The 12,267-nt window shown below is 40.3% G+C and overlaps 1 protein-coding gene across 1 annotated transcript; it reads right to left on the reverse strand.

The window, feature by feature from the left end:
* Window positions 1-2,035: 2,035 nt before the first annotated feature.
* On the reverse strand, window positions 2,036-2,665 carry LOC107062642 (uncharacterized). The gene is made up of 3 exons (XM_015313534.1): window positions 2,497-2,665; window positions 2,357-2,433; window positions 2,036-2,275 (listed from the first exon to the last, which is right to left on the reverse strand). The coding sequence occupies exons 1-3, from the start codon at window positions 2,663-2,665 to the stop codon at window positions 2,036-2,038; spliced, it is 486 nt and encodes a 161-aa protein (XP_015169020.1).
* Between the last annotated feature and the right edge of the window lie 9,602 nt (window positions 2,666-12,267).

Raw genomic sequence — 12,267 nt, forward strand, 5'->3', positions numbered from 1 at the left:
TGAATATAAATGTCTCTCTTGGTATTTGAATATGCAATGGCCCTTTCGGCAGCTTGAATATGCAATGGCCCTCTTGGCGGCTTGAATATGCAATGGCCCTCTCGGCGATTTAAATATGAATGGCCCTCTCAGCAGTTTGAATATGAATGGCCCCCTTTCAGCAATTTAATTATAAATTGCCCTCTTGGCGGTTTGAATATGATGGCCCTATTGGCGGTTTGAATATGCAATGGCCCTCTCAGCGGTTTGAATATGATGGCCCTCTTGGCGGTTGAATTGGCAATTGCCCTCTCGGCAATTTAAATATGAATGGCCTTATCGGCAGTTTGAATATGAATGGCCCTTTTGGCGATTTGAATATGATGGCCCTTTCGGCTATTTGAATATAAATGACCCTCTTGGCAGTATGAATATGCAATGGCCCTCTTAGCGATTTAAATATTAATCGCCCTTTCGGCAATTTGAATATGAATGGCCCTTTTGGCGATTTGAATATGATGGCCCTTTCGTTGATTTGAATATAAATGGCCCTCTTGGCGGTTTGAATATGATGGCCCTCTTGGCGGTTTAAATATGCAATGGCCTTCTCGGCGATTTGAATATGATGGCCCTCTTGGCGGTTTGAGTATGCAATGGCCCTGTTGACGATTTAAATATGAATGGCCTTCTCGGCAGTTTGAATATGAATGTCCCTTTTGGCGATTTGAATATGATGGCCCTTTCGGCGATTTGAATATAAATGACCCTATTGGCGGTTTGAATATGCAATGGCCTTCTCGGCTATTTAAATATGAATCGCCCTCTCGGCAGTTTGAATATGAATGGCCCTTTTGGTGATTTGAATATGATGGCCCTTTCGATGATTTAATATAAATGGCCCTCTTGGCGGTTTGAATATGATGGCCCTCTTAGCGGTTTGAATATGCAATGGCCCTCTCGGCGGTTTTAATATGAATTTGACTATGAACGTCGTCTTTCATCAATATTTGATATGATGATAGGTACTTTTTTATCATAACATCATTTTCATCCGTATCTCGCAACCTTAAGCGGTAGATACTATTCTTTAATCTGTCAAATACCTCTTTGATCAAACGAAGTTGTTACACTCACTAATTGATATTTGCTGGATATGTTCTCCTGAACTAGTTGGTTGATAGATATAGTTCCTTTGATGATCTTATTATACCCTGCATCCACAAAAACAATGTTAGTTTTGGTAACACTGATCTGTGTTGAAGTTGCCTTGCTCCTGGTCTCGTTATCTCTAGAACATTGTCTCGTAGATCCAATGAATCGGAGTAGACAAAAGAAAAAATCATATTTAAATTAAAACATTTGCTAAGCATGAAGTTTTGAAAAATAGTTTAAAAGAAAATCTCTGTCAATTTACTGTCACGGCATGCACGATACGAACAAAACTTTTTGTCTCAGATTTTTATATGACAGGTAGCTCGCTGGCAACTTAAAACCCTTTAAGAACACGTCAATTTGAGACCATTCAAGTTGACTTCGAAGGTCCGAGTATCCTTGATGGAATTTTTGAGGTCCTTCTCAAAAATTATGTCCCAGTTAGATGGTTCAAAAACAAATCTGATGATGATCACGGGAGTCTTGCATTTGAGATCTCCTCAAAATTATTCCCAGTTGCACATTTCGATGTGATCCTTGACTCTTGTTTGTAGGAAATGACTCTTCTTGTAGAATTTTTTAGGTCCTCTCAAAAATTCTGTCCCAGTTTCCGTTATGAGGGGAAATGGAAATCTTATTGGGAATATGACCGAACCCTTGTGGCGCCTACGTATCCCGTTGAGGCGGGAATCAGGTCAAATATAGTTCCCATCCCGAGAAGTGACAAAAATAGAAAATTTGATAAGGAAACGACCGAGGCCGACATAGACCGCCTACGTATCTCATTTTTGAGAATTCAGGTCGAACGTAGTTCAAGTACAAGGGGAATGTTGTAAAACATAATGCGACGATGATTACAAGAAAACTACAATTACAAGGAAATAAAGGAAAGAAGTATCATCTTTCAAATATAGTATCTCTTAACGGCATCTGAATTGATAGCTTTGCGCCACAGCTGACCATCCATCTCTGCTAGAACCAAAGCTCCTCTTGATAGTACTTTGTGTACGACATACTGTCCTTGCCAGTTAGGTGCAAATTTCCCTTTATATTCCTCTTGATGAGGGAATATGTGTTTCAACACCAATTGGCCTACCTCAAATGTTCGAACTCTTACTTTCTTGTTGAATGCACGAGTTATTCTCTGTTGATACAACTGGCCATGACAAACAACACTCATTCTTTTCTGATCACTCAATGCCAATTGCTCATATCAGTCACGAACCCATTCGGCATCGCTCAATTCAGCTTCCTGAATAATCCTTAAAGATTGTATCTCAACTTCAGCTGGTATCACTGTTTCTGTTCCGTATACCAATAGGTAAGGAGTTGCTCCAGTTGATGTTCAGATTGTGGTGCGATAACCTAGCAAAGCATAAGGCAGATTTTCATGCCAACATTTGTAGTTGTCAATCATCTTTCTCAGTATCCTCTTGATGTTCTTATTAGCAGCTTCCACAACTCCATTCATCTGAGGAAGATATGCAGTTGAATTACGGTGGGTAATTTTGAATTGTTCACATATCTCTTTCATCAAGTGACTATTCAAATTTTTGCTCCATTGTCTGTGATGATAGACTCTGGAACTCCAAAACGGCATATCAAATTGTTGCGAACAAAATCGGCCACAACTTTCTTTATCACAGCTTTGTAGGAAGCAGCTTCGACCCACTTTGTGAAGTAATCAATGGCAACCAAAATGAACCTATGACCATTGGAGGCAGCAGGCTCAATCAGTCCAATAACATCCATGCCCCAGGCTGTAAATGGCCAAGGGGAACTCATCGCATTGAGCTCGTGGGGCAGTACTTTGATCAGATCTCCATGTACCTGGCATTTATTACATTTTTGGACAAATCGGCTACAATCATTTGCCATAGTCATCCAGAAGTATCCCGCCCTTAAGATTTCCTTGCTAATGTAAACCCATTCATGTGCGTCCCACACACTCCAGCGTGCACTTCTTCAAGCAATTTTGTGGCTTCTACAGCATCCACACATCTCAGTAATCCCAGATCGGGTGTCCTCTTATAAAGAACCTCTCCATTCAAAAAGAAGTTGTTTGCCATTCTTCGGATTGTTTTCTTCTGAATACTTGTTGCTTTTTCTGGATATTCGCCAGCTTCTAAGTACTTTTCACATCGATATACCATGGATTCCCATCCCATTCTGCTTCCACATGTGAACAATGTGCTGGTTGTTTTTGTAAAACTATCTCAAGTGGATCGATATAACTCTTTTTTGGGTGTTGTATCATGGACGATATGGTTGCAAGGGCATCAGCAAGCTCATTCTGTATTCTCGGTGTGTGTCTGAACTCGGTCTTCCTAAATCTTTTGCATAATCTCCATACCAATTGTACGTAAGGTAAGATTTTAGGATTCTTCACCGCCCAGTCTCCTTGAACTTGATGAATCAACAAGTCTAAATCAGTAATTCTTGAATATTCATGTCAAGAGCCATTCTAATGCCAAGAATACATGCTTCATACTCAGCCATGTTATTAGTGCATCGAAATCTAAGCTTTGTTGTTGCTGGATAATGTTGCCCCGATTTGGATATCAACACTGCTCCAATTCCTGATCCTATAGAGTTTACTGCTCCATCAAAGAACATTCTCCACCCAGGATATGATTCTGATATGTCTTCCCCTACAAACAATATTTCTTCATCAGGGAAATATGTTCTAAGTGGTTCATATCCTTCATCTCTTAGGTTTTCAGCAAGGTGATCGGCCAAAGCTTGCCCCTTGATTGCTTTCTGAGTCATGTACACAATATCGAACTCACTCAACAACATTTTCCACTTTGCTAGCTTTCCTGTGGGCATTGCTTTCTGAAATATGTACTTGAGCGGGTCCATCCTCGAAATGAGATGTGTTGTATAAGTCGATAGTTAATGTATCAATTTCTGAGCAACCCAAGTCAAAGCACAACAAGTTCTCTCTAAAAGGGTGTAACGAGCCTCATAGGATGTGAACTTTTTGCTAAAATAGTATATAGCTCTATCCTTTCTTCCGGTCTCATCATGTTGTCCCAACACACACCCGAATTCATTGTCAGAGGTGGATAAATACAATAGCAAAGGACTGCCCGCACGTGGTGGCACCAACACTGGTGGATTCGAAAGGTAACTCTTGATGGTGTCAAAAGCCTTCTGACATTCTTCGGTCCATTTGGTTGGCGCATCTTTTCGTAGTAACTTGAATATGGGCTCACATATCACCGTTGATTGAGCTATGAATCGGCTGATGTAATTTAGTCTCCCCATAAAACTCATTACTTCCTTCTTATTCTTTGGAGGAGGTAAGTCTTGAATTGTCTTGATCTTGGAAGGATCAAGCTCGATACCTCTTCTGCTAACTATGAATCTGAGCAACTTTTCTGCAGGTACTCCAAATGCACATTTGGCTGGGTTCAACTTCAAATCATACCTATGTAACCTGTTAAAGAACTTTTCCAAGAGTGTCAGGTGATCCGAACTCTCGCGGGATTTTACGATGACATCGTCCACATACACCTCAATTTCTTTGTGGATCATATCATGGAAAATGGTGGTCATAGCTCTGATGTAAGTGCCTCCAGCATTCTTAAGGCCGAACGGCATCACACGATAATGGTAGACTCCCCAAGGTGTGATGAATGTTGTCTTTTCTGCATCTTCTTCATCCATTAGAATTTGGTGGTATCCCGCAAAGCAATCCACAAAAGATTGCAGCTCATGCTTAACACAATTATCGATGAGTATGTGGATGTTTGTCAAGGGGAAATTATCTTTCGGACTTGCTTTGTTGAGATCCCAATAATCCACGCATATCCTGATTTTTTCATCTTTCTGTGCCACTGGAACAATGTTAACCAGCCAAGTGGGATACTTTGTCACTTTAACGACTTTTGATTCGATCTGCTTCATGACCTCCTCTTTTATCCTTAAACTCAGATCGGGCTTGAACTTTCTGGTTTTCTGCTTTACTGGACAGTACTCTGAATTGATAGGCAGCTTATGGGAAACAATATCAGTGTTTAACCGTGGCATATCATCATAAGACCAGGCAAACACATCGATGTATTGCCTGAGCAGGTTGACCAATTCTTCTCTTTCTGTTGCTGCCAAATGGACACTGACTCGGGTTTCTCTGACCGACTCGTCATCTCCCAAGTTTATTGTATCTGTTTCATCCAGGTTGGGCTTTTTATCGTCTTCAAGTTGCCTCAAGTCCTCAGTAAGGTGTTCAGGCATCATAGTTTCCTCATCATATTCTTCACATTCATTTTCATCGATCTTGCTTGGTTCGCCGTGTTCGTGACATGTCATGACATTGGCAGGTTTAGATTCATTTTTACTGAAAAGAACAACAAATCAATCATGTTAGATAGAAAGAGTTTAAATGTATTTATTGCAGAATAATTCGCAATGACAAGATAATCAATTTAAAATAAACGAAGATTTCATTGGAATTTTAAAAGGGCATAAAAACGTTGGTCATGACTCATGAGTCATTTCCTTTTTAAACATTACGATGAAAAATAAAGTGACATAAATGGTGGTTTCGGGCCTCGTCCGAACAACACCGATTTTCAAAAATAAAACTTCAAATCTTGTCTTTGTCTACCAAGCCATTCGATGGATCATAAATGGAATGGCCACCCAATTTTGTAGCATTTCTCCAAGTCTGGCATCTCCGATAGTGGGTGTTGTTGTGCATTCTACCGAGATCACATTACAATCATCTTCATCAAACAATCTTCCCATCCCTTCCACTAGACCATCAATCTCAGGCTCTAAAGCTTTAGCAACAAATGACTGGTACAATACTGGAATAGGCTTTGGTATATCACAGTCATGCTTCTTCCTTGTTCCTGCTTCAAACAATTCTTCCTCTGTTGGGGTATAACCGACGCCGAATCGGAAATTTTGAAGTTGTATAGGAAGAGGTTCGGATATTCCATCCAAATTCTTGCCTAACCCACGCCCAGGTTCAAAACCACTTCTCAGCATAGTTGCGGCTAGCATTTTATACATTTGCGGCATTGGTACTTGCAGTGTCATATCTTCAAAAGCAGCATTCATTATCTCCACCATGTGAAAGTCAGTACCCTGAGAAGACTCTTCAATAACTGGAATGGAGAAACCAGGGTAACTACGATTACTCCCTTCACCATGGATGACGATTTCATGATCCTCCCAGATGAATTTCAAAAGTTGATGCAATATAGATGGGACTGCTCCAACAGCATGGATCCATGCTGTTCCTAGCAATAAGTTGTTGCTCGTAGATATACCCATCACCTGGAATTCAGTGACAAATTCTGCAGGCCCCATTTGGATATACAAGTCTACTTCCCACATGGTTTCTCTTTGCGAACCATCAAACGCCCTTACATTCATACGACTTTGACGAATTTTCCCTACATCATAATTTAGCTGAGTAAGGGTTGATAATGGGGCATATATTGAGTCCTGAGCCATTATCAATCAATACTCGCGCTACAAACTTGTCCCTACATTTGACGGTGATATATAAGGCACGGTTGTGCATCACCCCTTCGAGTGGCAACTCCTCTTCTCGAAAAGAGATTTGATGACTCCCAATGACATGACTTACCATAGTGGCCAGATTCTCACCACTTGATCCCATCGGTACATATGCTTCATCAAGTACCTTCAACAGTGCTTTTCGATGGTACTCAGAACTCATTAATAGAGCCCAAACATAAATTTGAGCAGGAGTTTTCTCCAAATGCTTGACAATGGAATACTCCTTAGGTTGCATTCTTCGCCAAAACTCTTCAGCCTCACCCTCTATGATCAGCCTTTTTTGGTTCTCCTTTCTTCGTGTTTCCTGAGTTAGTTCTTCTGGAATGTAGCATCTTCCAGAACGTGTCATCCCTTGTGTGGTAGCCGCCTGCACAACAAACATTTCTTTGGGTTGCTCATTGCTTTTTTCCTTTGTCAAAGCGAATGCTTGATGAGGTGCAGTTATTACAACAAACTATGGATGGGCCTTTATGGTCAATGAGGCCACTGTTGGTATAAATGAGTTGACATTTGCTTCACCGACAGTCCCATTAGCAATTCAATCTTCGTCTCTTTCAATCATGTTGATGGTAGCTCCTCCATGATTCGGCAATGGGTTAAGGTTCACATTGGGGGCAGGGGCTTGGAGAGTGATGACTCTGTTATCGATCAAGTCTTGAATCTTCTGTTTCAGATTGATACATCCTTTTGTATCATGTCATTCCCCTCCATAATGGTACGCACAACGTTGATCCACTCGGAAGAACTTTGTTGTGGGATTAATTGTCCTTGCGTCTACTGTTTGGATCAATCCTGCCGCTCTTAGACGCTCAAAGAGTTGGGTACGTGTTTCTGCCAAGGGAGTGAAAACTCTGGGAGGCTTTATTTCGAGGTTAGGACGGGGTAGATTGTTGGCATTTGGGTTGTTTTGTCCGGGATTTTAGTAGACTGGTGTGTTGGCTTGCTGATTTGGTAGTGTATTTTTGGTAGGTTGGTGGTTGATTTTGGTAGATAGGCAGTGGTGCTTGGTAGTTCTGTTGTGCATAATCATTGGGATTGGAGTTTGTGGAGATGGTGGGTAAATATTTATGGTGGGGAATCGATTGGAGTTTCCAATGGCAGAACCAGACCCAAAATACCTTTGCGGCCTTGGCCTCAGGCTAAAAGATACAGCAGACACATCCTCTTTCTTTTTCCTAGCGAATCCTGTGGCCATGGATGGTGAGGATTTGCTGTCGGCCTGCAAGGCGGTGAGACTTGTAACCTTTCCAGACTTGAGGCCATCCTCTATGGCTTCTCCCATTCTGATTAGCTCCGAAAACTTATGTCCCATCATGGGCAACATCCTTTCATAATACTCGGACTTCTGAGCTCGACTAAAAGTAGAGGTTATTTCGCTTTCAGTCATCACATGGTGTACCTTTGCAGCTTCTTTCCTCCAGCGGCACGCATATTCACGATAGTCCTCCGTGGTCTTTTGCTTGATTTTTCCAAATAATAACTGTCGGGGACAGCTTCGACATTAAACTGGAATCTTTCCAAAAAGTGTTTGGCCAGAGCCCCCCATGTAAACCACTGACAGAGTTCTTGAGATGTGAACCATTCTAACACCTCCCCACTGAGGCTTCGACTAAACAACCTCATAATTAATGCATTATTTTTCCCGATACCCACGAGTTTGTCACAATAAGCTCGTAGGTGAGCCATGGGATTGCCAATACCATTGAAGGTTTCAAATTTTGGAATTTTGTAACCTTCGGGTATTTCTAAGTCAGGGTGCATGCAAAGGTCCTCATACTCAAGTCCTGTTATCTTCCTCGAAGATTGGACACTTTTTACTGCCTCGGAGATGGTATCCTTCATAACATTCATTTCTTGTTCGTGTTTTACTTCTCTCAACCTTCACTCCTTCTCCATTTCTTTATAGTGATCCAGTTCCGGTTGAACAGGAAAGCTAGGACATGGCTCAGGAATTGTATAGGCTGGTGAAGTTTGGAATGTTACGGAAGGGAATGCAGGCTGGATAGGCAAAACACGTGGATTATTAGAGACTAGGGGTGGGATTTGGTTGGGTTGGTGTAAATATTTGGGAGTGATTAGTGTTAGGTGCTTGGTTCTGATTTGGTAATGGTGGTGGTGTTTGGTAGGAAGTGCTGGCGTAAGGAGCTTTTGGATACAGTTAAGTCAATGGTATGAGGATTAGGGGTGGAAGTGATGGGTCTTGTGGTATGGGTAGGGAAATAGTTGGGTAATGGGGAACTTAGTGATAGAAAAGGAGGAGAAGGTCTTCTATTTTCAAGGAGGGGTTCATTCGATGCAATGGCCAGTTTGGCCAGATCTTTGGTCTGTTGAAGCTCTTCCTGCATGTCTGCAATTCGTTGCATTAACTGAGAGATCAACTCACTCTGTTCAGCGAGTTCCGTATTTCTGATGGTCACATCCACTATTCATGTTTCTTCAGAAGTACCAGTCATTTTGCTCTTGCCTTTCTCCAAAGAATGATCAGGGAATGATGGTATGATTGCTTTAGATCTTGTAAAGAAGGGATGGTCGGCCAGTTTGATTTCAACACAGATCAGTTTTTACATGTAGAGAAGAACAACTCAAAAGACATATGTGTTAGTTTTTGTTTTTAATTAGATATGCAAATAAGATGACATAAAAATGAACACATAAGTGTCATTTTTCTTCAAGCAGATTAATCCACGGAAATATTTCGGGTGAATTTGAGGACTCAAATGGAAAGAAATCTTTTTGCAATTGAATTGGAAAGGTCGACTTGCATAGAATCTTGTTAATTTCTTCCACTCATATGCTTTTGTAGGTGAAACTCTTCAGAATCATTCACTAATAAGGGAGAATAAAAAATTGAAAAAGATAGGGACCGAGCCTTAAGTAGGCTGCCTACGTATCCACCAAGGAAATCAGGCCCAACGTAGTTCGAATTACATAAGATAACCTAAATGTACCCTTCCCAAAATTGATAGAGAGACTAGGCTCGAAAAGAGCTTCCTACGTACCCCCTATGGGCTCAAGTCTTGCGTAGTTCTTGATTACAATAAAAATTTAAAAACAAACTAACAAACATGAGAAATGTGTTACATGAACCTAAATCTACCCAAAGACTTCTTTCCTTCCTTCTTCAACTGTAGGGTGATGATCCAGTGCTCTCGTCATTTGAACCTACTTTTGTTTTACCATTTCCCCTCATGGAGGAAGCATTCCCAAAATTTAGTTTATTAATGTCCCGTTCAATTTTAGGGATCCTTGCAGACGCTTTAGTGATAATAGTTATCTCTTGATCAATTTTTGCAATCTTTCTTTTCACCGAGGTTGTTTCCATGTCAACCTCAATAATTCTCTCTCGTAGCATCCATTCAGTTTGGTCCAGAATTGCAAGTCTCCTTTTGGCTGCAGCTATCCTCAGTTTAGTCTCGATAAATTTTTTGAACATTGATTCTTCAGTTTCGTCATCACTAACAAAAGCTATGGGTGAGATTGGTGCATTGACACTTTTTCCATACATTCTAGCAAATCGACCTTTTTGTGATGGACGAATAAAAACTTAGGAGATTTTTAGAGTAGACGGTTTATATATTTCTGAGAAACTTGGACAACACTTCAGAAGTAATTTGGACGGACTTTGTTGTTGTGAATTTTAATATATGCTTAGAGTGCTATAAGAAACAAGAGTGGATTAATTCTGCTTTAGGCAAAGTGACACATCACAACACAAAGCAATCATATCAAGTAGCACAATTTATATCGCGTCCTAAACTTGTTGACCTTTTTTATGCCAAAGGTGGGCCTATCGAATTGAAGGATGTATGACGTCATTTGAAACATTCCATAGCCCCAAAACCCAAATTTATACAAGTTTTACGAATAAACTAAATGGGGATACATAATAGGGGAAATGGGATACAAAATATCAGTCCCGCGCAGGGGTTCAATCCTAATCTATGCTTCCAAGGAAAGATCATATGTTCTTGATTTCTTGTCATCTTCGAATGTCCACGCTCTTGGATGTTATGATAACTTGATCCTTCTTCGACTCGAACAAACGATTAAAACTCAACCCCAAGAGACAATGGTTTGCCAAATGGCGTATATATCCTTCAAATTTAAACACATAAGCATGATTGTCTTTTATTGACCAATGGGTCAAATAGACACAAGGTGGACTTCTAATGGGCCCAACACGCCTTGGGTGTTGAGTCATCTTAAGCCAATGCACAAAATTTTGGGATTGAGTTTAGGTCTACACTAGTCTTGACTAAGAGTGGGCTTTCTTTATAGTACATTGGTGACCCAAGCGGACTAATTGTGTAACACCCCGACTTTTCCAAAACGTCTAAATTAATTCGTACCTTCGTGGAAAGACAAAGAGGGTGATTAATAAATTAAAAAGGATGTGGTATGTCATATTTTAAGTGTTCAAGGGTTTTATCTCAAGTTTTGAAGTTAAGTAAGTGGCAAAATAAAAGTTGGCGAAAGTTATCATAAGTTCTTTTTTAAAGATTTCTTTAAAATTTGAGTCAAATGTATTGGATGTTTACTCCCAATATATAAAGATTTAGAAGGCCTATTACCCTTTAAATCTAAGGCCAAAGAGTCTAGTTTGCAACACACAAAACCCTGTATCAAACGGACATCCGAGTAAAAAGTTATGAGAGTTTTAGTAGGGACTTCCTGGGCAGAATCTGAGTCGGATTCGGGTCGGGTAAAAAAATATGGTATGTCGGCTATTTAACGTTTTTAGCCATGGAAACAGTTCATTTCAGTTCCAAAACCAGAGAGAAAGCTTAGGAGAGGGTTTTTATGGAGTCCTAGCATAACGAAGGTTAGTTTTGACGATTTCTACCGTTAATCATTGCCCCGTGCCTAGAAACGTAATCCCTACACGTGGCAATCGTTTTTCCCTTCTATTAGCTGCGTTTGGAGCTGGTTTTTGAAGATATAAATTTTTAATTATTGGTGTTTCTTCAAGGTTTTAACTTAGTTAACTAAGGTAATCATCTCGGGACTCTTTTATGATTGTTTTTATGAATTTCTACGGACTTTTCGACAGGTTGGGGAAATATGGCAAATCTGCCGATATAAGATTAATTATAAATTGTTTATAGGTGCGTACCATCTGTGTATATATAGTGTTTGCGAAGCTTAGGACATAAGGAATAACTTTTGTGAAGGAACTACGATCTTTCGAGTGTTCATTGGAAAGGTATGTTACGATTATTCCCTTCGTTCGACATATTTCCTTACATGTAGTTAATGTTGGTGATCTTGTAGATGTAATTGTGAATGGTTGGCTGATTGGGTGGTTATAACCCCTCATTTTAGGGACTCACGATCTGTTAAGAAAGACCCCTAAGTTAAGAACGACTTGGAGATTATTCATATATATATTGTTTATAGCTAAATTGCTCGCCTTCAGCCTAGTTAATTGTTTGTTGTTGCCCTTGGGGCTATTGTGGTTAGCTGTTGAGCTATGAACTGCCTATGGGGGCTATGATGTTGTCTAATAGGACTATATTGTGCCTAGAAGGGCTATGAGTTGCCTACAGGGCTATATTGACGCCTAAGAAGGCTATGTGCTTCCTACAGGGCCATGTTGTT

This window comes from Solanum tuberosum, unplaced genomic scaffold, assembly GCF_000226075.1.
Source record: "Solanum tuberosum cultivar DM 1-3 516 R44 unplaced genomic scaffold, SolTub_3.0 scf00254, whole genome shotgun sequence".
Taxonomy (NCBI): domain Eukaryota; kingdom Viridiplantae; phylum Streptophyta; class Magnoliopsida; order Solanales; family Solanaceae; genus Solanum; species Solanum tuberosum.